General features: G+C 39.8%; 1 protein-coding gene across 1 annotated transcript; it reads right to left on the bottom strand.

Annotated features, from left to right (window-relative positions):
* Positions 1 to 8153: 8153 nt before the first annotated feature.
* CAVIN2 (caveolae associated protein 2) lies at positions 8154 to 21108 on the bottom strand. The gene is made up of 2 exons (XM_032292589.1): positions 20251 to 21108; positions 8154 to 10567 (listed from the first exon to the last, which is right to left on the bottom strand). Exons 1-2 carry the CDS (start codon positions 20731 to 20733, stop codon positions 9773 to 9775), a joined length of 1278 nt encoding a protein of 425 aa, XP_032148480.1. The 5' UTR covers positions 20734 to 21108; the 3' UTR covers positions 8154 to 9772.
* Between the last annotated feature and the right edge of the window lie 5697 nt (positions 21109 to 26805).

Raw genomic sequence — 26805 nt, 5'->3', positions numbered from 1 at the left:
CTAAGCATTAACATTCTCTAAGCATTAACATATATTCATATGCATTAGCATTATATGTAATGGTTCATCTCCACTTCAGAACAGTGGACTAATCTCTGAAGAGAAACTTTCAGCTCATGGACTCTTCACACAGAGAAACAGCTCATGGAAATGGGGCCACTATTATTGCTGTGTTTTCATTTAAATTGATGAAAGCAGAGCGGCTTGTCACTTCAGTAGAAAAAAATAGAATATATGAGTTTTGTGGAAGCTTCAGGAGTCACAAGTTATGACTAGCAATGTAAATCTATTTTTTAGTGTCTAGTCCCATTCAAAGAACAATGAAAGGTAGTGGAGGTCTCTTTGTCTTTTTGTGCTCAGAAGAAACAGATATGAAAAACTGGTATTCTAAAGTCATAGATCAAATATTGTAGTTTAAGAATTTTTAGAATGATAATAATTAGAAAGAAATGCATCTTTTGTGGAAAAAGTAATACTTTTTATTTCTTTGGCATTGCTAGGGAGAAAAGATGTGGTAATGTTCAGAGGGTGAAACTTTCTTCCTGCTCTGAAGCGTAGATGAATTCCAGACATCAATTTTAACTTTAATCTGATCCCTTCTGCTTTTCTATTTTCTTTTCCTTATTCTTTATCTTCTTTTTTATGGTGCCATTTCTTCACAGGTAAAGACATACTGTTAAAAGCCTTTTGCATCTAAAGAGATCACTTCTTTCAGAAGTTGTTATTTAAATTTGCCTTAGCGGAAAATTAGTTGACTCTATTCCAAAATAGAGAGTCTTAGAGGACTCGTTGATTCTAAGAGAAGGTGTTTCAGGTAGAACAAGGGGTCTGATGCAAACTCTGTCCATAAATTAAAGAGCCTTGGAAAATAATAAATAATGTGCGTCTGTTTTAGGAATGATTCATCACTGATCTCTTTGCTTATTCTTATGTAACTATTAAAGAAATAAAAAGCTACTTTTACGTGTAATGAATAATGTTCATCCACAGTTCTCACTAAGGAAGGAGCTCCAAGCGAGATTAAAAGAGAAAAGCAATTTGATGCAGTTTATTTAAATTCAAAGAGGAGAACAGAGACACATTTGCATTTTTAAATTTTTTTTTTCCTGGAAAGATGTGTAAGAAAACTGTTGACCATGATTATCACTGAGGTGTGGGGTTGGGAGAAGCGGGATAGGAGTAGTTTGTTTAATTTCCACTTATTATCTTTTTGCATTATTTCGGTTTCCTTACCAGGTTTCTTTCTGTGGTAGGCAAAATTCTCAAATGGCTTCCAAGATTTCCCACCTCCTCAGTGGATATGCCCTGTATAATCCCCAGGTCTGTGACTATGATGGGTTTTACTTTTAATGATGTCGTGTGGCACCATTTACTTCAAGAAAGATGATCCAAGTGGGCCTGACCTAATGACAGGAGCCTTTTTAATGGCAGAGTTTTCTCTAGCTGGTGGAAGCAGATGATGACGAAGTCAGACATTTAATGCATGCGATGGACTGGACTTGCCATTGCTGGCTTGAAGATGGAGGGTGCTACATGGTGGGGAATATGGGCAGCCTCTAGGAGTTGAGATCATCTCTGACAGCTAGCAAGGGAATGGCAACCCCAATCCTATTGTTGCTGGGAACTGAATTCTACCAACAAGAATGAGCTTGGAAGTGAATTTTCCCAGCTTCTCCAAACAGGAACTCAGTCCAACTGACACCTTGATTTCAGCCTTTAGCTTCTCTGAGCAGAGAATTCAGACTGGGAAATTTATTATTTCCCAGTTATTTCTTATTTCCCACATTGGATTTCTGACTTACTGAACTGTGGGCTAAAAAATGAGTACTGTTTAATGTCACTATGTTTACGGTAATTTGTTACACAATAGAAAACTACTATTACACTTTGGGAGGTCAAGGCGGGCAGATCACTTGAGGTCAGGAGTTTGAGACCAGCCTGACCAATATGGAGAAACCCTGTCTCTACTACAAATACAAAATTAGCTGGGTGTGGTGGTGCATGCCTGTAATCTCAGCTACTTGGGAAGCTGAGGCAGGAGAATCACTTGAACCTGGGAGATGGCAGTTACAGTGAGCCAAGATCGCACCATTGTACTCCAGCCTGGGCAATAAGAGCAAAACTCCATCTCAAAAAAAAAAAGAAAGAAAGAAAAAGAAAAAAAGAAAACTACTATTAGTTTTTTGTAATATTTTAATGTAAGAAAATAAACAATTACAGTAGGTATTCTGGACAGTGAGATTATGGGTCATTTTTTCCTTAATATTTTTTAAATGAAATAAAAAACCTTAATAAATGTAATAAAAACCAAGGATGAGTTGTTACTGTAAGGAGAACATGCCCTCTTTCAAAGTTGAATATGAAGTTACTATAAAGGGAGTCATATTTTCTCATTGATTTCCATTTTATGTTTTCATTTATACATTCCTACCTCATCCTATAATATAACATTGTAAATCAGGAATGTGTCTTCGTGAGATAAAATTTTCTTAAAACCAAAAAGCAAACCAATTTGAAAACACTCAGCAAGAGAGTGACTAAGCAAACAGTTTAAGGGACACTAGGACTCCAGGATGGAAAAGGCACGTTTGTTTGCTTCTGCCAGTAAACCCAGCCCTTCTCATAGGTCTTGACATACTGTGTCTGTTTCAACACTTATTTGTTAATTAAAACAAATGAATGTGCTTGCTGTCAATGCTTCATTTTAAAGACTTGATAAGGTTTCTTCTACTTAGAGCTTTTCTTCCTCCATTTTGTTTCCTGCTTTAGAGGGAGAAACTCCTATTCCTGTGTGATTGTATCATTAAGTCCAAACAAGTTAGCTTCCACAGCAAAGTCACAGCTTAGCTTCCTTCCAGCTCTATCCTGAACACTTATGGCATCTGCTATACTGAATGTTTATATCCTTCCCCACTCCTGGCCAAATCCATTTGTTGACAACAAATCCCCAATATGATGGTGTTAGGAGGTGGGGCCTTTGGGAGATGATTAGATCATGGGAGCTCAGTCCTCCTAAACGGGATTAGTGCCTTTATAAAAGAAGCCCTAGAAAGCTGCCTTGTCCTTTCCACCATGTAAAGAGGGAAAGTGAGAAAGTACCCTCTTTGATCCAGAAACTGGCTCTGTCACCAGACACTGAATCTGCTGGTGCCTTGATCTTGGACATCCCAGCCTCCAGAACTGTGAGAAATACATTTCTGTTGTTTATAATCCATCCAGTTTATAGCATTTTTGTTACAGCAGCCTGAAAGGACTAAGACAACTACTTACAAAACTAAGCTACAGTATCTCCATTTAACCATCTTGGGTGACTTTTTTTTTACAAATTATCTATTTCCTGTTGCTTTGCTACTATAAGTTTAAATTCTCTGTATAGAGGATTCTCAGCACTTCCCCCTTCCCCAAAAGATAGGGAATTTATAGATGGCAAAGACTCTTCTGTTTTATCCATGTACCCAGCACAGGGCCTGGCACATATAGATGCCCAATAAATGTAATAAATGTTAATAAAACAAAATGAATATCTGTATTGAGGAAATGTTTTTTGAAGATAAAAACATCCTGCGGTTATTGGAAAATTTAGGCCAAGCTCTTTTATTTAATCATTTAAAAGTCTAGCTATAAGGTAGTTGGGAAGGACAAATTAGTCTCACGATAAAAAGAGTGATGGCAGAAAGAAAAAAGGAAACACTGAAGATTGTAGTGAAATTACAGCCTATGGGCATCAGTCTCCCTTTCTCTGGTTGATTTTGGAGGTAATTTCATAAGTTAAGATACGACTTTTCTCCATCCATCCTGGCAGGGAGGATTTTGTTTTATTATGTAGGAATATAAAATTATTGATTTAAAGTCCCTCGGAAATTTAAATTTGTCTTTTCAAATAAGGGCACGTTCACTGGAATTGCCTCTATGACCCTAATGGCATGCAGAGAAAGGGCTGCCTTTCTCTGCATGCCATTAGGGTCATAGAGATAATTAACATGCAGTGGACCTAAGAGAACACAGCTAATCCTCATGCTTCCTTAGATCTTCAAGTGGTTACCAACATAAAAAGTTTCTCCTTAACAAAGGACATCTTGACCCTTGTGCTAAATCTGTATCAGTTTTTTTCCCAACTCTGAGCTCTGAAAGCTCAATTTAGCATCCAAAAGAATTGAGCTGTGTCCTTTTTCTTTTGTACCTCATCATCAACAATAAAGAATTGAAGAGGAACTGGAGTGTTGGCTGGCAATTTTGTGGTGGTATATGACAGAGCAGAATACAGCATTGCTTTTCGTCATCCATAGGGCCTCAGGTTATTGACAGGAGTAGGTATTTTTCAACTGGAACACAGAAATGGAATGGTAACTTTATACGCTCAGCTTACCAAGAACACCAATCCCTTTGACATCCAGGGGCTGTGCAGGTGGCTAGCAAGGTTGTTAACAAGGAGTGGTGCTTTTCCGTTGGAGACCATACAACCACCCTCCAATGTGATTGACTACTTCTCCTCAGTGCATTCATAGCCTATGCAGCATTAAAAGCAATCTTTTCATAAATTTGGGAAGCAGCAGGAGGGAAACTTCTCGTAAGTACTAACAAGGGTGTTTTTGCATTTTATATCCCCCTAAGAAGGTTTCTGTGTTTTTCCTAAGGCAAATCCAATCCTGTCACTAGCTTTCTCTTATTGTGTTTATGCCTCCAGGAGGGAAAGAAGCACCCAAGAGCCTTCATCTCTGTAGACCAGGAGTCAGAAACGGATGGTCTATGCCTGGGCCACATCCAGCCAGCAGGCATTTACATTTGGCTTACATAACTTTGAAAATGATTTGAATCAGTTGCCAAAAATTCAAAGCCAGGAGATTTTCATGTAAAAAGAAATCTAAATTTTGGCTCTTCTTAAAAGAGCCCTGTGTTTTGGACCTGCAAGTCATTGGACCCAATTTCTCACATAGCAAGTGGAGCTGGGTAGTGATTGCCAGTTTACCACATGCAGGGTGGCTCCTAGAACATACCTTCCCTGTGTGGGAATTAGAAAGAAGCACTGCCTCTGCACAGGTGAATTATAAGGGTGCCCCATGGGTGAGGACGCGGCCATGTGTAATAGTTTTGCCACAGTTGCCACCATCTCCTTGAGCCAATTTACTCACATCTGAGCTTTCAGGCATTTGAATTTGTGACCCCGGCCAAAGACTTGGGAGGAAGTTGCTGCCTGCAGCATACATCTTGATGAATGAGGGCTGGCCTAGAGGGCTTTCTTTGATTGCTTGCCCACAGAGATAGAGACACCAGCATTTGTTTGACTTAGCGCCTGTGTTTTTCTGAGAACACAGCTGGATAATTTTGCAGGAATTATATTCATAGGCTAGGTCTCCATATCCCCATGCTTCACCCTCCCCAATCCCCCACACCTGGCCGCATGCTGATTTACCATTTGTTCCTTTTTTCAGCTTCTGAGGGGAAGCGTCCAAGTAAGATGTCGCAAGTTCTTTCCTATGACACAGGTATATAACTCCTTTAACTTAAAGAGTTTGAGGAGACTTCATGAACTACCTTTGAATGAGCTGATTCTAGTATTTGTCTCTATTGACAGCTTGCTCTTATTAAACAAACCCTTCCCCAAAGTGAACCCTGCAGCTACTGACATGGATGAGGCCAAGGAGCTAAGAAGCCCCTTTAAGGCCTCAGCAGACCTGAATAATAGACTCTGGCTCTCCAAGAACAGTGAGACTTTTTTTTTTTTTTTTTTTTTTTTTTTTTTAGCACTGGAATTACAATTATCAAAATTATTTACAAAGTGCAGTACAAGTGATGCTGTTTAAGGGGTAGTAAAATGAAGTTATTATTATAGCATTTGAAAGCTTATAAACTGACTTATAATTAAGCGGAGTTGTATGATAATTGTCTGTTTTGGCAGTAGCATGGATTTCAGATTGGAATTGAACACTAGCCTGGACATTCACTAGTTACTTGAACTTGGACTAATCACTTAATTCTGTGACCCTCAGTAGAAAAACAGTTAAATTATAACATGATGAGTGAGACCTTAGAGTAGTTAAAAACTCAGAAGTCCTTTCTCCATTCCATCTTACTATTTGGATTCAGTAAACTTCAAAATTCTCAGGTTCCTACTCTTTTAAAATGAAAGTAAAAATCGTAGCTTCCAAATAGGATTTTGTATGATTATGCTTGAATCTAACATGTGATAGATACACAATATTGCTGGCCATTGGAGTGCTCAGCTGGTATAAAGCAGGTTGTCAAAAATATTGATTCCCCCCTCTTTCTTGGGTCTCACTGCTTTGGTGCTAAGAATTTTAGCAAACAGGAGGAACTAAAGGTTGCTTTGCTCAATAAATGTTTAGCAATTGCTTTTTACTGTGAAAAGTGTATACATGTATGAACATCAAGCTGTTTAGTTCAAGGTGTGACTTCTTAACTAGGGCAATTTATGTGGAGAGTTAAAAATAATTTGAGTTTCAAATACTTCAGGATAATGTAATGGTTAAAACAAAAATAAGAAAATATCTTTAATAATGCAAGTTACTGCCTGTTCCCTTTAGGAATGAGTTTCTGGCTACGAAAGTTTTTATCCAGACACCCGCATCAAGCAGAATACAAAGGTCACAATGCCAATTTCATCTGAAACTTGTTTTGCAATGCTTGAGTCGTGGTTTTTAGGAAAAGACTTGTGGTTGCTATGGAACTGTTAATAATGATTGCTGACTGTGCCTCAATTCTTCATACTCCCAATCTCCAATATAAAATCACTTAGATTTGGGCTCCAGGGCAGTAAACAAACTTTTGAGCAGGAATTAACTGGGCTTGGGCATTAGTGTCTTAATGTAGGAAATGACTTTCATTATAACCTTTACTTATACTGGCAGCTGGGCTATGTTGAGGTTTCCTAATAGTGAGCTTAATCGCATGAGTGTCAAACTTTGCTCTTCTGGGTGAGCCTACTAAAAGCAGAAACATTTTGGGTTTTCATCAGACAATAAATATCAGAAGTCCTTGTTTTGTGCAGAACTAGTCTTAGTTAGGGTCTTTTGTTTTTACATATAAAGAGAACCAGTAATTCAGCCACATACTAGATTCCTAAGTAGAAAGAAGAAAATATTCCTGTTGAAATACATATCTATTTACTTTTAAAAGAAATCTTACAGAAAAATGACTTTCTTTTTTTTTGGCTATAGTTCTGTGAGCTTCATGATCCATGTAATAGATGCTTCTTACTCCTGATTATATTTCTAAGGTATGAATCTCAGTCCTTATTACTGCATAACCAATATTTGGTGAAAACTAATCCAGTCCTTGAGCTCCAGGCACATAAAGTTAGGAATGGGTTGTTGGATGGGTGGGGAGAAGACATACCTAATTTGGGGACATTGCTGCCTCACCAGTATGCAAATAACTCAAGAATAACACAGAATAAATCGCTTCAATTTCCACAACTGTTGCTCTCTCTAATCCCTATAGTGTGTGTGTTTTCAATAATTATCTGGCCTAACTCTCCGTTTTATTGCTTAAGATTTTAATGCTTCAAATGTGGAACATAGAATAAATGTGACTGCCAGAGACACTTAAAAAAAATGCTCAAGTGCACTTTTTAGCCGACATACAGCTAGTTTGTAGGAACAAATGAAAAACACCTTTTGAAAAGGAAATGTAAACGTTACATTAGGTCTGGGTCCCCCAACTTCTCAGCCCCAAGAAATAGCAGCAACTCCATAAAGGTTAAACAGGCATGCTTTGACCCAGAGTAAAATTAAGTCTTCTACCAACTCGATGGCACTGCAGAAAACAACGGATTATCTGTGTGAATAAACTGAATTTACAGGTCTCTGCATTCATGTTTGCAGGGCTATTTAAGGTATTACAAGTTCTGGTATAATACAAGAAGAATGCAGGTGTAACTATCAAACTCATCAGGTTGCTGCAATAAATTCAGATGCTCTCCAGAGCTGGCAAGGTGATGCCAAAAAAGTTAAACTTGAAGAATGAGACTTAGATCACCAAATGAGATGGCGGGGGGTGGGGGTGGAGGAGCAGAGCTAATAGGGGAAATCAAGACTGAAACAATCAACATGACTTCTATGTTTGGAGGAGAGTTTAAAAATCAATTCTTTCTGCTTGTTCTAAAACTGTTCTGCCAAAAATCTGACACTGTTATATGCTTTTTATTTTTTGGTTTATTTAATCTTCTTTAACATAGCCATTGTTGGTTCAACAATCCAATATTTGAGGTTACATTATTGCAAAATAAGGACATAGCTGAATAGGTTATGCCATCAATACATTTGTTAATCTTATCCCTTTTATTAAAGACAAAGCATAGTTTGTTAATATTGTTTTGGATTAACTCTATTTGTAAGGTTACTTATGGTGGTGCATACTAAAGGCAGGGGATTTGCTCTTTGGGCCAACTGTCTTTAAACTATAATTTAACAAATCATTAGCATTTTGTAATTAAAAATAGATAAAACAATATTTTAGTATAATGTTATACAGCAGTAAAAATTACCCTGTCTGAATAAATGTGTACATATACATAAAATGCTAGCATGCTCTAAGAAGTTAAAAAACATTAATATTCTGTGAAATTAATATATAAATAAAATACAATCTGCAATGAAATTGCCATTATGTACAAAAAAGAAAAAAAATAGAATCTTTCACTTCCAAAACCTATAGATTTTAGTATCTTATAAGCACATCATATGGAATGTAAGGGTTAGTTCAGATTTGAAGAGCATTAAAGAATAGTGTGATCCAAGTTTCCACAAAACAGTATATATTAATTATATTTTGAAGATTTATATTCGTTCCACTGTTAACAACATACTTTTGAACTTCCTTAAAGAGATATTTGTAATGTCTTTTATTTATTAAGAAAAAATACAGCTTTAACACTATAAAGTATGTTTATTATTTAAAAATATTGGAAAATAAAAATATTTTGAAGACATGTTATTCCAGGATATATGAACTTCTTTAGTATTGTTATTTCAGGAGTTAAATAGTTAAGCTACTGTTGTAAATACTTTACTTTCAAGCACATACATTTTTTCTCTTTCTTTGCATTCTTTTGGCATTCTTTGTTTCCTGTTTCTCTCATTTTCCAAATTTTCCTTCTTACTTTTCTTTTCTAATATTCCTGACTTTACTACATATCTTATTTCATTAGCCGACTTTTATAGTCTCTTCATTTTTCCTTCGTTTGCAATAAAACAATGGTTTCTAATAAGTAAACAACCAACTGAACATCTCTTTTTACCTTTCGTAGATGTTTTCTTCTTAAAACATATAGTTATATGTTATATGTAACATATAGCTTACTTATTTATGTATATTATGTTTCAACACTTAAAGAATAATAATTAGATTCACAGAGTACTGTGGAAATACAGTATATTATGGGTACCCTATTCAGCCAGCTTATGGAATGACAAGAATGAATCACTTTTCATGACTAGCATCTTAAGTATCCTCTTTTTTTCTGACTAAGCCAAATAGATTAGCAGTTTTCAACTGCCCATTTTCTTCTTCCTGGCAATGTTGGAGACATTCTACAGAGAGAGAACCTAAGAGCAAATTAAAAGTGGAGTCGGTGACAGGTCGCTTTCGTGGTAAAGCCTGGTCTCGTGTATGTTACTAAGACTGTGTGGTCAACGATCACTGCCCGGACGGGAACGCAGGAGTGGGTGGGTCGCGCTGAAGGTGTGCAGGAGTTTGTTCCTGGGCCCTGGCTGCCCGCTGGGACACAGCACGGGCTGGCACAGCGGCGCAGCGCTCAGGCGCTCTGGTGCACCTGCAGCACGGCGGGCTGCACCGGGTCCTCATCGGAGCGCTCCGCCTCCTCGGAGGTTAGCGCATGGCCACCTTCATAGCGCACCTTCTGTGCCTGTTCCAGGGCCACTGGCTCCTCTTCTTCATCTTCCACAATAGTTAAGTCGATGTTGCTGTCCATCCCCGAGTTACTGCCCATGGAGGTCGCCTTCTCAGCAGCCCCCTCTGCGATTTCTCCTTCTGCCAGGGCGCTGGCGAGGGACGCTTCGGAAAGACCCTCTGCAAAGGAGCCCTCCTCCTGGTCATTCGGCATCTGCTCACTGCCAGGCAGGTCTTCAGACTTGGTCCCGTTTTCTGCATGGCTTTCTTCCTCTCGGACTTTCTTTCTCCCGAAAGTGAGGGGAGAAACCTTGAAGGGGGAGCTTTTTCCTGAGGATAGTTTCTGGTGATTTGACGTGAGAGATTTCTTAATCTTCTCTCTCCGTTCTACAGATACGATCTTTGTCCCCAGCTTGTTCATCTTTTTCTCGATGTTCTGGCGAGAAAATGCTTTCTTAAGGCTATCCACTTTCTTGAGGCTGGATCTTTTTATTTTCTCTGCCCTACTTTCTTCCATCTTTTCCTCGGCACTGTCTTCCAGGGCCTCCTCATCGTGGGGCAAATCATCATCTGAAGAGAGGTCCACGGTGTGCAGGGTTTCCTCCAGGGACTTGTTTTCATCCGGAAGCTCCTCCTTCCCTTCCACAGCGCTGGAAACGCGCTCTTTCACAAACACACTGGCAGGGATCTCGTTTTCCTCCTGAAAAGACGGACAAGGTAGGTTTCATGTGAATAACATATTTCACAAATAGCCCTGAGCTGCTGTAATGTGTGTGTCTGTTTTGGGGACACAGTGATGATGAGAACCAGATGTTTGTGGCTTCCGTTTTCTAGAATAGGAAGACAGTTCTAAACTCGTGAAGTCATTCTCTTTAGGCTGGATAAGGCCAAGGGCAGCCTGTTGGGACTATCAGGAGGACAGCCGGCAGAAGCTCTATCAGTGACAGGCAGAGGGGAAGTGGGCAGTGACTGAGATAGACCAGGAAGCTGCCTAGATAACGGAGCTAAAGTCCGTCACTGTGCCGTGAACCCAGAGGCCCTCTCTCTCCTATCCTCTTTTGAGGTCAGAGGGCTTGGGCCTGCCAAAATCCCACTGCAGAGGAGCCTGAAGGTCAAGCTGGCAGAAAAAAGATAGGGCAGGTGAGTAAACTGAGAAGTCTTCAAGTGACAGACACACAAAAGGCCTTGACTGGGTTCCCTCTTCAACTAGAAGTCAGAAGTAAAGGTATGGTCAACCTTAGTATCTGTTCAAAGGTGCACACTAATTTTGCCGAGGACATCATTTTAGAGTGAGAGAAACAAGGACTAGGCTTCCTGGGGGTGCACTCAGGAAGCCTTGTGGTTTAGAATATCCTTTGTGGGAGTTAATAAGGGGAGGTGAGAACTTAGGGTTTTTTTAATAATAGTGAGGGGGAATTATGCGGCTAGCCATGGTTTATCAATTCTCTAGTGTTACGAAGAGCTTCGTTGGGTAAGAATACTTTGGCCCCCACCTCTGGCGAAGAGTGAGGAGAGAAGCACAGAAAGCTGCCCTCTTCACTGTTGCCAGCACTCTCCTCCAGCTGCCGGGCACACAGGCAAAGATGGCAAGGAGCAGCACCTGAACACTCAGCTCCAGAGTGCAAGGAGGCTGGGGTTGCTACATTGCTCACAGGGGAGTTTTGAATGCAGACAGACTCGGGTTACATAGCTAAAGAACTCTTGATTTTTAAATATTTTTCTTTGAATACTAGAAAAGGAGAGCCAGTCAGCAAGATGTCGTCACATCTTTTTTTGAAAGAAGTGGCACAGTAGTGAGTGTGTGGCCAGAGGCCTGAGTCTCCGTCTTTGCTGTACAGTACTACTAAATAGTAGCACAGCTTTCAACAAGTAACTTAATCTCCTTGAGTGTCAGTTTCTTCCAGATATGAACAAGAGATTTGACCTAGATTAGCAGCTTTCATACTACACTCCCAGGGGCCCTAGGGGTTCTGCTGGAATGCCAAAGGGGGCAAGGCTCCAGACCCCCCTGCCACACCTCCTGCAACCAGAGCCTCAGGATTGCCTGATTCTATGTAAGGCTGTTCAGTAAACTTTCAGTTTGAGAACTAACTGGATTTAGTGGATTTTAAGGCCTACTTGGGATCTAAACATCCTGCAAAGTTTATGCTAATGGCAAGAACTTCCCTTCTTATTTTGTAATTTTGATTGACTGAAAAGATAAAAACATGCTTTTAGAGTGTGACTTTATATTTGATAAAGACTAAATAAAGATTAGATATTCTAGAGAAACTTAAACCCTCACCTTATTAACAACTGAATGGTAGAATTATGATCCTCCTTGAAAAAATACAACCCTGTGTCTCCCCTTATACACACTATACAGAGTCCTTTCCATAAATTGTGAGAAATAAAGGATAATGTCTTGTGTTGAGATAAGAAGTAGAAAAGTCCAATTAAATAGAATCCTTGTTAGCGTGATGATATCATATATTGTGTTTTCCAAAACTTTCTCCATACCCTCCTATTTTGAATGTCATGGAAAGTGTTCAGGCCATAGTAAAAGACCAAGTAAAATAATAATAATAATAATAAAAGGAGTGTGGGACTGCCACAAGTCTTTTATGACATGGACTTTTACAGAGCACTGCTTTCCCATGTTTCAAGTTGAGGTTGCTTCTAGTTCCCTGAAATGCACTCCCCATGAGGGCAGGGATTTTTGTCTCTTGTCCATGCTGTGTCCCAGCACCTAGAGCTCAACAGCTGCTTGTTAAATGAGTACATGCTGGGTGAGGTGGCTTTGTGAGAAAGCCCTGAGAGTGGCTGGAATGGAGATTGCCCCTCTTTTGGGCAGGCTTGAGGACTACAAAAGATCGAGTTTACCTCTGTGTCTAGAAGGAAGTTTGCTGACTGCTGCTGCCACCGGGAAATCAAGAGAACCTAAGTCCCAAAGGGGACAATGATCTCCATTTTAAAGGAAGGATTTTCTTCATAGTGGATGGGTGTTACTAAAAGAGAGGTAGGCAACTGAAATAGCTAAGGCTTGGATGCTTAGTCTAGAAGCAAAATTACTTCCGGGGTTTGACAGGAGGGTTGAGAAGGTTTGACAGGAGTTGCTCACAGGAAAGGAAGAAATCAAGAGATCAGTGAAATGTTATTAAAAGTCCTCAGTGAGGAAAGCAGAATTCAGGCAGGAAACTGTAAAAATAATCCTTAGCTATCAGAGAAGAGGTACATTTTATATAGTATAATCTCTCAGGTTAATCAAAGTTAGTAAGTTGGATAACTTCCCTTTCTTTAATCCCAACAAAAGGCAGGCATATTAACTGAACTTCTAAAGGAATTAAATGAATAACATTACAGTTTTTCCTTAAATGTACATTTTATTATTACAAAAGCATAGTTGCTGTTGAGTCTTAGACTCTTTCGATTCTTTTATCACCTATCCTTTGAGGACAGCTTTGAGGAAAGTTATTATAAGGTGAATCATATATGATCTGTGGTAGACACACACTGTGTATATGAATGGGTGTTGAGGGAAGGTAGGAAACCCATACTGAACTCTTTTGTAAAATGCCAGGGAAATTATATGAGAGCTTTTTGATGCCAGCTATAAAAATAAACCCAGCAGGAACAGAGATAATCCAGAATGAGTTGAATGTGTCTTTATGCAACTGGAAACAAGTGAGATATGCCTTCTTGGCTAACTGCTATGCTTCTGCTGTCATTTTAATTACGCAAGCAGGATTTAATGTTCTGTGTGTTGGACAGTGTTTATTTTGTGGCTTCTGATGGCATCTACTCTGGAGGTAAGCCCTTTCTTTTCACAATAATCTGTGAATGTCGAAGCACAGATAGCTCTTACCTTTCCATAATGTTTGCTTGGAGGCAGAAAAATACGGATAATCTTCAAAAATTCTATTCTATAGTAAGATGTGTGAGTGGTGTTTGACAATGAAGTAGCTTACGGTGATGGAAACTTCAGTCTAAACTTCAGAAAATGGATGCTGGGTAACTGTCCTCTCCTGAGGTGCCTAGTCTCTCCTGCACATCAAGCTCTCATACACACCTCGTGGCAACACTTGACATTTCATATGCCTATAAGCAAGGTGACACTTCTGCCTTCAGCGTCCCGTTGTAATGTTTCAGATTGGCTTTCTCATACAGATTCCAAGACTGATGGTGATTTCAAGAGGGAAGATCAAGTATGCATCCTCAATTCTGTCACAGCTTCCCTACGCTAGTTACTTATATGTCTACTTAGGGTTTTTAGCTCCTGAAAATGGCGCTAGGAATCCCTTGTGAGCTGCATTGCTTCCTTGGGCAGTTCTGCCCAGTAGAGGCCCTCCAGGAGCAGCTGGTTATTTACCCTTTGTTTTCAAAAAGGCCCTCATCTCCCCTGATGCAGATGTTCCTGGTTCTGACCTTTCATAAGAGACCTTAGGAATTTTTTCAAAGGAAGGGGAATAAAACAGTACACTTCAAACATATATGACTGATAAGCTCACAGCATAAAAATGAATGGAAAGAACTGAAAAAGTCGCATTTCTCCTTGTACTTCAGCTTGTTTGCTGTTCCTATTGATCCTAGTGAACTAACAGTCCTACTGGTATCAACACGGACAGACTTGCCAACATGCTGGGCATTTCTTGGGTTGAAGCTCATGGAAGCAAATCTGTGTACATATCTAAATACCTAGAGATGCACATTTTAACAAATAAGACTCCATGACTCTCCTTAGAAAGGAAATTACAGTAAATCACTTAAAAGCTTGAATAAGGAGAGAAAAGCCAACAGTTTGCTTTCCTGTCACTAACTCATCATTCCTACTGGTAGAATAAAATAACAAAGGATGTCATATTCCCACTGGGATGCGGTAGCATCCTGGAGGGGTATGAAGACCATAAATTTGTGTCCATGGAACGGTTTATCCAATAATCTCTAAATACTAGTTATTAAAATAAAACTGTCCCCACCTGACATTCTGATTTATAGGTCTCTTTTACACATTGATGGTTTTCTCCAATTTGTGTTTCTGAGGTATGGATTGCCAAGTGGATGCAGTCATTGATTAGAACGGCACCCCTAAGGCAGCTGTCGGTGGAATCAGCAAGTCATAAGAATAAAATGCGTTAGTTATAATCCCTAAGCAGTCTTTCACATTCTGGAGGATTTAAAAGTTTCATTATTTTTCAGTGTTATCAAGGGTTCAATTCTTTTTTTAAGACACACTGGTTAGGTGTTCTTTGTTACAAATAAAAAACGCAAAACAAAACCAAACAAAAAAACCAAATCACACTGAATTATTTAAAAGCTGATGTAGAAAACCCAGTAAACATGAACTTTACCATAGTGGGATTATACTGTTTGTTTTAACTCATTTTGCAATTCAATTCTATAATCTCTATTATTAATCATAAAATGAAATCTTGCTAGTCACTGTTTCTCAGCCTGTTTCTTTGATATAAAATGAAGTTAAACTGAATTATTATTAAGGTGCTTTCCAGCTCTAAAATATTTGATTCTTTGATGTTAACATAAACCCCACAAAAAAGAATTAACAAATTGCAGAATCAATTCCGTAGTGTACTGATACCAAATGTGTTTTGTTTCATGTAAGAATCAAAACTATAGGACCTGAGTTTGCACTGGAGAATATTTTTCATTCATTCAGTTCGAACAGACATAGATTACAAAGCCGTGGAAAGGGCAGCACTTACTTGGAATAACTGCATCTGAAAAAGTCTAGTTTTTTTACACAAGAACATGTAATGGTTCTTTCTAAGAAACACTAACAATAATCAGTTATTCACTTAAAGTGCCCGAGGCAGTGCTCAAATTCAATAAATATAAATAACAATAAGAACTGGTATTTTGTTTATCTCATAAACTAAAAGGGCACTGGATAAGTAACACATCAAAACCAATATCCCATATGGGAACATTGTAGTGTGATAGAAACATGGCGAGTTGTCATCTAAAGGCGTCTTTTATTATCTACATCCCCATTTCTTCCAGGTCTGTACTAATGTAACAGTCTTCAGAGCAGTGACTTTGGATAAAGTGCAGGCTTTTTAAAAATCAATTTAAAAATAGTCTGAAGATGTTACACTTTTAGCACCTTTCTAAATGCTGACCTTATTGAAGGAACCCAAAGGATGAAGATTTGAACACATTTATAGGCTCAATTCTCCAGAAATGTATCCACTGCAAATAGCTAACCTTTCTCTCCTTTTCACCCAATTTCCCAATTTCATGTGGATGAAAGTGGAAGCTGTCCATGAGTACTCTCATTTTGTTCCCTGGATTTGAAATCATCTCCCAACTGCTTTTTCAAATAATCATTTCTAGAATCTTAAGAGGACATAAGAGGGTACTGCATCCTCAGGGCCAGTTACCTGTGAAATTCTCTCTCTTAAATCAAAAGAGAAAATTTCCTCATAAGTGTAGAGTCACTGATTTTCTGTACAAAATCTATTTTTTTTTTTAAGGAAAAGATTGCCATGCTTACAAGCACAGTCTTAGCCTTTCTTTAGCATTTGCTTTTTGATCAGCAATGCCTATGAGTCTTATTTTATTTATGCTGGATCATGTCACAGTATTTTGAATTCCAATATTGATCTGAAGCTATTACAGAAAAGTTTAAAAGAGAAAACTGCTGAATTTAACTAGGATTTAGAATGTATTTTATTGCTGAAAGAGAGATGTTTCTTTAGTTTTAGACACTACTGGTTATAATTTAAAGTAATTACTAAGAAATTAGATGTTTCACAGCTACAACAATGTTGTAACATTCTGAACAGACAAATAAAGGATGACATGTTTTAAATAGGACAAAGTAGGACAAATTAAGGACAAAGTTTGGAATTTAAAAAATGCAATTATGGCCAGGCATGGTGGCTCACGCTTCTAATCCCAGCACTTTGAGAGGTCAAGGGGGATGGATCACCTGAAGTCAGGGGTTCAAGACCAACCTGACCAACATGGTGAAACCCTGTCTCCACTAAAAATACAAATTTTAGCTGAGTGTAGTGGTGGAAGCTGAGGCAGGAGGATCCCTTGAACCCTGGAGGCAAAGGTTGTAGTGAGCCGAGACTGGACCATTGCACTCCAGCCTGGGTGACGGAGCGAGACTCTGTCTCAGTAAAACAAAACAAAACCCAAAAAGCAAATGTGTAAGTGTCTAGCAGGCCAATCACTAACCAAAACATACTTGTAGATTTTGGATGGCTCTATAGGACTTCACAAACTGAAAATGTACTCTTCTCAACATTACTGTGCCAAATGTGCTCAGGTCATGGGACAGATTTTCCTTTCTCACTTTCTTATTTTTACATAATTTTTTATCTTAAACTAGAATTAGTAGATTTAATAAGGGGAAGTCCGGCATAGGGTTCAGATGGACTGAAAATGATAAATAACATAAAGACACCTGGTACATATTTGCCCTCCACATTCTCCACAGGCCTAGGAAATAGTCCCCTTCTGCTACACTGTGAAGATCATGCTGTGACTAGAGGGTTCATTTAGAGTAGGTCTTTTGGGAAGAGTCCTTTGCTTTCACGGAGATGAGATATAATGTTGATTTCAACATGGCGATAATTACACAATGCATGGTTCTCTGTGTGTAGCAGAGCTGTTTTAAGATCCTGGGTAAGGTAAGGTCAGTTTTTACCCAGGGGCCATATTTCTAACCAAGCAAAAGTGTAGCCTTCTCTCTAAGCAAATGAATTTCAGATCCTCTCAGCAATATTTTCTATTCATTGACCACTTATACCATGCCAGTCCCTACTATTTTAAATGTGATTTCTTTCATTCCTTGTTCTATGAGAGAGATAGAAGGGAAGAAGCATTAGTGTTCAAGAGCATGTGCTTTGAAATCAATTAAACATGAGTTTGAATCCAGCTTTACCACTTGCTTACTAACTAGCTTCGGACAAGCCATAAACGTTTTCAAATCTCAACATCCCCCTCTGTAAATTGGGGATAAATGAGATAAGGCACAGAAAGATGCCTAGCAATGTATGCTGGGCTTATTAAGTGCTTGATTTTTCTTTTTGCTTTTATTAATATCATCAGTGTATAGATGAGGAAACAGGTTTGGAGAAGCTACAAACTGTGTAGTGGTAGACGTAGGATTTGAACTACTCTCTGTGTGACTCCAAAATTTATCTTCTGAACTACTATACTGGACCACTCATTAATACAAATTATTGTTTTATCCATTGGCATAATTACTACTCTGGGGACGCTGCTACTTTTAGAAGGAATAGGAGAAAGAACAATCTTTTCACTGAGGGACTGTTCTTGCATTTGTTTTTTACAAAACAATCATCTTTCAATGCCTTTAGAGTTGAGAATTCTAATATCCTTTAGGCTAATAAAGGATCTTATACAGCCTTAGAAAGGTCCAGTTACTTGCCTCTAGTTTCCTGCCTCCTAAAATGCTCTTTAAAGGTGTCCTTGGGGGTTGCTTGCTAAATGGCCCACAATGGAGTCTGAACACATTGCTTTGGATTCTCTTAGCTTCCAGTTTGGTCTTGAGCACCCCTGTTTCAGCTTTCACTCACTATGTGGAAAATTTCTACCATTTCTGGCTGCAATTTCACACCTGTCAATCCAATGTGACAAAACAGGAGACCATGTCAGGCCCTCACATATGCCTTTAAGTTCCCTGTGTTGTTTTTTTTTTAATGTCAGATTTATAATTCTCCTGAATTTCTACTAGCATATCCTCTCCATCCCTCCCCCCAACATCTGCAGAACATCCATGAGAAAACAAAACAAAACCCAATCCTGACAAATTGTGATTTTCTTCTACAAGATAAATACTTTTTTTCCTCCTCCTTAACTGAGGGATAGGACAAGAGATAATCTGCCTGATTCATACTGGAAGCAGAAAAATTTCCTTTGGTGTTTCAGACTTAAACAGGTCTGTACATGTTTGGTTTTGTTTGGAGATCAGTATTTAATTTAGAAATGCCTTGAGAGCTGAGATTTCTAATATCTCTTAGGCTAATAAAGTAAGGATCTCATATGGCTTAAGAAAGGCCCAGTTACTGTATCTCGTTTCAATTCATCTGGTGCATGAAAAGCTACTGCATTTGCATTAAAAACTGAAAAGTTTTCAGCTGCAAAAGCCTGCAAGGTAGAGGAGGACATAGCCTCCCTAAACCTTTACAATACTCAAGTGCAATTTGAGGAGGACAAAAAAGCAGCGAGATGAGTCTTTGCTTTTATGGGGGTAGGAAGGCTTAGGTTCTAACTTGGCAGAGCAGATTCATTTTGAAAAAGAAGGCTCCCTCGGTTTAAATCCCAATTTCTAAATCTCTCTTGGGAGATGAAGGCTCTCCCTGTGTGCCTTTCACAATCAAACTGTTGGTTATAGCCTCTCCCCTCCATGGCTTTGAAATCCTCTCCTATTCACATGGTCACAACGAGACAGCCCTGGGGCGAGGACGGCAATCGCTTCCTGGGCTCTGTGCTGGCTGGATTCCACTGGGCGGAAGGGCTTCCAGCATTAGGCAGGGCTGCCCTGGGATTCACAAATGCCCACCACTTGGCGGAACAACAGCCCCACGCAATCTCCCTGTCCCCAGATAGCCTCTTGCTACATTAATTGCATCATTGATGCATTAAAAAAATTAAGTGGTCTTTTTATTCTAAGGCAACCGTTTGAAGGAGAAACATTTAAGACTAGCCTTTGTGACTATAACTGATAACACTCCTTTTATTTTACTTAACAGTTGTGGTCTCTCTGAGCAAGGAGAGGCATATGTAGTGTGTTTGTACTCTGTATTTCTAGTGCATTTGCTAGAAAAGAACTCCACAAGATTGCTTTGCCCAAAATAGTCTTAAAGGAACAAGGCTAGTCCAACTCTAATGGAATCAATCTTCTATTTGGTTGGTTCCCAAAATGTTGGTAGCCTTTGTATAAAGGAATAGTTTGACTTCTTGGTTAAAAAACAACAAAATACCTCACATGATCACTTCATTTCCACAAACAGTTAATGAACAGCCCCTGAATTAATTTGCCCTGCCCAGCAAACAGCTGCAGCCAGAGCCCTAAGCTCCTAATGCAAAGAGACAAATGAATTTGACTAGGGCGCACCTGCACATCTTCCCAACCTGCAGAGTGCATCCAGGTGCTCCCTAACAAATGACCCGGGACCTACTAAACCCGCGAGCATCTTCTTTGGGTTTAGTCTGCAGTGACCTGGGAAATTCCCACCCCTGTGCGCAGATTTCATATTTGCCTGCTGCAGGCAGACAGGGACAATGCCTGTGTGTGTGATACCCGACAGGAAGGACAAATGTAAAAATGGCAGTGAGAGCCAGGACGAGTGAGATCATGAATGTCGAGGAGTTCCAGCCTGCCTGTGAGGAGGCGTCGGGGGCACTGACCTGGAAGATGAGCACTTTGAAATGGTTGCGACGGAGGAGCTGGGCGTGGTTGTTCTCCAGCCGCTTCACCTGCGCGCACTGCCTGTCCATGCGCTCTTTGACCGCGCGCGTGTGGGCGCTGACCTTGCGGGACTTCTCCAGCAGCTTGCTCACCGTATTGCTGGTGGAGGCCTGGTACTTGGAGAGCTTGGTGAGGTCGTTCTGGATGCCCTTCACGGAGCCCTCCAAGCTGATCTGTCGCTGCTCCATCTTGTGCTGGTTCTCCTGCACGGCGTCCAGCATGTTCACCAGCTTGTCCAGGAGCGTGAGCACCGTGACAGCGTTCACCTGCGAGTTGTCCCGGATGGCCTCCTCCGTGTTGCCCAGGTTCAGGCTGGGGCTCGGTGTGGAGGAAGGCATCGGGCTGGGGCTCGAGGGCTTTTCCTGCTGCATGTCAAAACCAGGGTGCTGGAACTTTTCGGCCTGTGCAGCGTCCTCTCCCATGGCTAGGCAGGTGGGAACGTTCTTCCTCTCTGGGAGCTGCTTCTTGCTCGGGTGAGAAGTTGCGGTGGTGAGGTTGCAGGATAAGGCCTGCTGGTTGGAGCTTAGAGCGCCACTCTCTAGGACTGGCAGAGGTTCAAACAGGCAACAACTGGCTACGCTGATCAGGGGAACTGCATTCCAGCTGCTCTTAAAGGCCCTACTCCACCCAGTGGGAGGAGAAGGTTACAGAACTGAGAACCACTCAGGGTTCAGAAGTATGCACACACTTCCTAACTGGGTTCTTCTGGGCACAGGACACTTTGTTGCAGGTTTAGCTTTTCTTTCCTGCTCTCCTTCCCTCCCTCCCTTTTTGTTTTAAAGTTCAATGTCATATTTCAATCATGACTTCATCTAGAGGCGGAGAAAAACATGCTAACTTGGCCCAGCTCCATAGCTTCCAATTGGCTAAAGCTAGTAAACTTTTCTCTGGCTGCTATGTTACAGATGCAACAGAGCGCCTGTTTCTTTTTCCTGGATACAAGTTATTGTAACGGAAAGTATTGTTTGCATTTGCCCTAGAACTGACTGATGGGTTGCAGATCACCGGGTGTCCTACTGGGAGGCGTAAAGTTTAAAGGGTACTGCAGCCAAGTTTCTATGATTAGTTTCTCATTTGCAAAGGAATGGAAGTAACTCTGATAATGTTAGGGAAAAGAGCCCAGTTCTTATTACTCTTGTAGTTGGGGATATAAAATAAGTTAAAAGAGATTGAACTTCAGGGATATTAAAAAAAAAAGTAATGCTGCTGTTATGACTGTTATCATGTAATAGAAACTTTTTGAATGATCACATTTAAAAAAAGATTTTTTTTTTCAAGAAACGAGATTGAGAGAAGAAAAATAAAATGTGGTCTTTTAAAGAACCTATCATAATGATTTGTTTTAACTAACTTTGAGTTGGTGCTGAGAGATTTTCTCAAATGCCCATCTCTGCAACGTATTTATTGACACGTGCCCAGAAGTGTCTGTTGGCAGGTTGAGTTGGAGTTTCTGAAGTGCTTCTAATGTTTGACATTTTAAAATTCCTGCTCAGTGAAGTGGCACACCTGTTCTCAAATGTGGCCCTCCTCAGCCGAACCCTTGGGATGTGGGGCTTATTTCCGAAAATGACTTTACATGCTTGAGTTGATTTTAAATGTATCCAGCCTCTGAAAGTGCTTTCAGCAGGGAGTTTGTAATAGGCCTGCTATGAACAGTTTTGAGAAGAACAAATGCCAGCTTGTACCAGGTCAGGGATTGATAATGAAACAATGCCGTTCGTCAGTAGCGACACCGACTTGTAAGCCGATCCATCAGCAGGCCATTGGTTATCACGCTGGTTGAATCTCTGCCTTCTGCTATATGCATGAAACTATCCAGAGGACATTGGCAAAGCACGACCAAGACAGCGCCCTCAATGAGTATAGCTGCCAGTGAGGAAGATGATCTAAAGATATTTACAGAGGCATTCACTTTCTTCAGATAATTAGTACCATCAAAACCCACTTAAAGCAAACGCTTTAAAAATAGAAACCAAAAAATGTGGAAAGAGGGTTTGGTTGAGATATTATCTTTTAAAAAATAAGAAAATTATTAAAATTAATTTACCTTATATTTAATAAAATTCAGTTGGTTAAAAATGTGTTAAATCCTAGAATAAAGGATGAATCAAGTGTTGATTTTGAGAAGCATAATTTTCTCACAAAATTATATGGTATCATGACACGACGTCCTTTTACATTTGACTTTTGTGGGCAAATCATAGAGTGTCACTATTTCAAAAATATTTGAGGGCTTCATCAATTTTCCAAGAGCCTCTCTTAAATTTTGACATTCAAATCATTCCTTTTTGAAGCACTTATTGTGCCATCATCCATGTAGATTTGTTCTTCTTCAAATGTTAATGTTAACTATTCCAGCTGCAGATTCTCATTTGTCAGAGGAGTTGCCCATGATTCAAGGGCTTCTCTCACATTACCTTCATCAGCTTCATGATTTCCTACATATTTTGCCAGATTTGCGATTTCACATTATAATCACTTCACCCTGATTTTGCATTGATTTGCGCTGATTGTGCATTGCATTGTTGGATATTGTATAATCAGCTAGATGAATAGAGATGAATAGAGATGGGGTGTGAGGTGGGAAAAGGAAAGAGGCTAGTTGTTAAACAGGAAGAAAGGTTTGCATGTGGGCTTATTTATTTTTAAAAATATATTTTGAATAGCACAAGTAATATATCAATCATCTATTGCTGTATAACATACCAGCATGAAACTCAGTGGCTTAAAATAATATTTTATTTACCCATGATTCTGTGGTTGGCTAGTCAGGGTTCAACTAGAATGGATAATCTCTGCTAGGCATATGCATTCAGGTATAGTTTGAACTGAGGAACCTGAGATGGCCTCATTCACATGTCTGGCTCTTCAGCTGGGGCAACTAGAACACTGGGATTTCTCTCTTTTCCATTTTTCAGCCTCCGGGGCCTCTGCATCTGATCTGTCTAGTAAGGAAGTCAAATTTTTCACATGGTACTTCAGGGTTCTAAGAGAGTAGAAGCAAAGCTGTAGAGTTTCTTAAGGCTGCAGGGTATCTCTGGAACTCTTCCCTTGTTGCCTCTATGTGCCGTGGTCCAAGCAGGTCACAGGCTAAGATCAGATTCAAGGGGATGGAAATAGACTCCATCTCTTGTATTTTTTTTTTCTTCCAGGCTGTGTGGTGCAGTGGCACGATCTCGGCTCACTGCAACCTCCACCTCCTGGGTTCAAGCTATTCTTCTGCCTCAGCCTCCTGAGTATTTGGGACTACAGGTATGCACCACCAAACCTGGCAATTTTTTTAAAATTGCATTTTAGGTTTTGGGGTACATGTGAAGAGCATGCAAGATTGTTGCATAGGTAGACACATGGCAGTGTGATTTGCTGCCTTCCTCCCCTTCACCTGTATTTGGCATTTCTCCCCATGCTATCTCTCCCCAACTCCCCACCCCCCACTATCCCTCCCCCATTTCCCCCCAACTGACCCCAGTGTGTGATGCTCCCCTCCCTGTGTCCATGTGTTTTTAAGAGACAGGGTTTCACCATATTGGCCAGGTTGGTCTCGACCTCCTGATCTTGTGATCTGCCCTCCTCTGCCTTTCAAAGTACTGGGATTACAGGTGTGAGCCAACATGCCTGGGCATTAGACTCCACTTCTTTATGAGAGAGAAGCAGTAATGTCCCATGACAAAAGAGTGAGCAGTTTGGGAGAGACTGTTGTAGTCATCTTTGAAAACAATGGCCACATGAATACATTCTTCTTTTAAAAGACTATCACCAATAAAGTGGAGCCCCTTTTGATCACCATTTCCATTCTATTCCCTTCCTTCTCTTGTCAGGTAGTAGTTTTAATGAATTTGTCGTACATCCTTTAAAAATTATATTTAAAAGTGATCAGTTCATTAGTGAATAGTTTCATGCTGTGATGCAGTTTTTTTCATTGGATAACCTTACAGTCATGGGACCTAGGGGGAGCTATGTAATAGGAACGTACAAGATGGCATGAAACTAAGTAATAGACTGATACAGACTGTAAGGGCAGCAACAGTTTGTGTGATGGAAAGGCAAAGACAACTAAAGAAAGCACTATGGATGAGTTAGAACTAGAGCTAACCCTGAGCAGCCAAACTTACTTTAGTTGTTCTAAATTAAGTCTTTCCATCTGAGAGAAATCAGTGAATTTCAGTGGTCAATTCTAAAAAGAAATGTTTAAAAAAATTATTTCTACCTACTATGCATTGTGAAGTTTCTTGGAAATTAGGTAGTGGAGTTTAGACTTGATACCGTGACAGGCTCTGGAGGTTTTTGAACACATGAAAGTGATGTATTTAAGAAGGATTTGTACAGCAATAAGATGTAGGGAGGGGGTCACTTGGCTGGTGGGAAATAAGTGATAGGCACTGGGCATGCAAAGATGAATGATGCATATTTGTTACCCTTTAAAATCTCCCACCTTAGGAGGCCAGGTAGGTAGACAAATCCTAAGGCTAGATGTACAGGTGTGGGCATAGAGAGGGAAGGATTAGCTCTACTGGAGTCCAAGAGCATGAGGGCTTTAGTCACGACAGGGTATAGTTAGGATTCAGAATCCTCTAGCTGATCACCAGCTCCCCCTAACACCAGTTACCTCAGAGGTTTAAGTCATAGAAGCACAGAAGTCATTCCAGGAAAATACCTACTTTAGTACCAGTTAAGGAATTCTTCCCTATTTCTATGTGGTTTCCTAGTTTGAACCACTAGCCCATAATTTCTAGACCAGAGGCAGCTCAGTGGTCTCTTTTGTTGGCCTTTTCCATGTAGGTCCATAAAGTCATCTGGGCATTTTTGGTCTGACAGCAACAGGAGACCTGGAATGAGGTCTGTTTCCAAAACTTAACTGCTAAGATAGTGTTAATAAAGCAAAATAAAGGACTTTGTGTGATTACTCTCATCTTAAGAAAAACTTAACTCTGGGCTTAATACCAAAGGTGGTAGGATAAAAGCATATTACCAGGTTAAAATGAATGGTGCAGAAAGGAAGGTAGAGTTGAAAGATCACCTGATCATATCTGGGCAAACTCTATATCGAGTAATTGAATCCTGCAGTGAGTATGGATAGAGTGAGGGTGCAGTTTCCAGAAAGCCTGAATGTCTTGCCTTGTTGTTTTCTAAGGCAATGGAGAGGAATCAAGTGTTTACTTTCACTAGAAATATTAATGTTGAAAAGCACGTGATGATATGATTTGAATCTCTTCCAACCAAAGTCCTCGTATATCAATGATGTCAGTAAGAAACAGAGAAATATATAAGGAAGTCCTACATAAATGAGTGATGAAACATAAATAATGCGTGGCGTTTACATATAAAGTAGATTTCACCCACTTGCCATGTGCTGTCTTTTAGGAACTTGAAGATTTTCGGAAACTTTAGAGGAGCTTACATTTTCAAGGCTTTCTCTGGCTCCTGGGTTTAAATAAGTGTTTCTCTATGTGCCATATCTGTACTTCTCCATACCTGCCCTGTTGTAAACTCCGACCCCTTCTTTAAGTATCATACAATCTACTCACATGAAGTATTTACAAGTGTAGTAGATATTAATGAAGTTTTAGAGTCACAGGAAAATTTCTGACATCTTGCTGGTTTCTCTCCTCCTAGTTTTCTTTCTTCTGTTTTCTTCTTACCTCCACTCCCTATATCATGAAGAGAAATATTACTCAAACACTGGACATTAGGTTTATCTTCTACCCCAAGAAGATACATTACTGTCATCATAAAAAAAATGTATCCTCCCTTTCTAAGAATTCTGGTGCTCTGGTGCCAGTCGACTCCAGTTAACTCTTTTTTACTTTTTTTTTTTTGTCAAGAGCACAGGGAGGATGAAACGTTAGAACATTGTTTCTTCATCATTCATTCATTCAACAAATATTATTGAATGACTATCAAGTGCTGGGAATACAGCAGTGGTCAAGAGACAAAGCCACTGTTCTTATGGAGCATATATTTTTGGGGGTGATATTGGAAACAGATAATAAATAAAAAGCCACGTAACATCAGATGAGGATGCTATCTTAGGGTGGTCAAGGAAGTCCTCTTTGAAGCAGGGCCATTTAAGCAGAGATGTGTTGCAGGAATCTGGAATAGAGGAAAGGGCTTTCTTCTGTACTAATCTGTTGTTTTTAGCATGTTGATATAGTTTTAGTTGAGCACATGGGCATCCAGCTAAAGACAACACTTCTCAACCTTTCTTTGAGCTGGGTGTGGACATTTTACTGAATTCTGTTCAATAGATGTGAGAAGTGTTATGGGCCCCTTCCAAATGCTGCCCTTCAAAGAATTTGTTGTGTGCCGTTGAATCTTTACCTTCTTTTCTCCGTATTTGTTTTTTTAAGATGTCAAAAGCTGACTCTGAGCACAGAAATAGAAACCACTGACTTGTTGGCTGAAGATGGCAGCTCTTCCTGCTCTCTCATTCTTGTCCCCACACCTCTGTCTCCCACCACCTTTTCTCATTGCCCTTGATAAACAAAGTAACAGTG

The sequence above is a fragment of the Sapajus apella genome, unplaced genomic scaffold (genome assembly GCF_009761245.1).
Source record: "Sapajus apella isolate SASKATOON/1434 unplaced genomic scaffold, GSC_monkey_1.0 scaffold28, whole genome shotgun sequence".
Lineage (NCBI taxonomy): Eukaryota > Metazoa > Chordata > Mammalia > Primates > Cebidae > Sapajus > Sapajus apella.
The sequence above is the reverse complement of the archived record's forward strand: the minus strand, read 5'-3'. Positions and strand labels throughout refer to the sequence as shown.

Excerpts from the sequence above, each read along its gene's own strand:
- CAVIN2 (XM_032292589.1), bottom strand. The coding sequence starts at position 20,733 with ATGGGAGAGGACGCTGCACAGGCCGAAAAGTTCCAGCACCCTGGTTTT. Across the intron at positions 10,568-20,250 it reads TCAAAGTGCTCATCTTCCAG|GAGGAAAACGAGATCCCTGC; the intron begins GTCAGTGCCCCC and ends CCGTCTTTTCAG.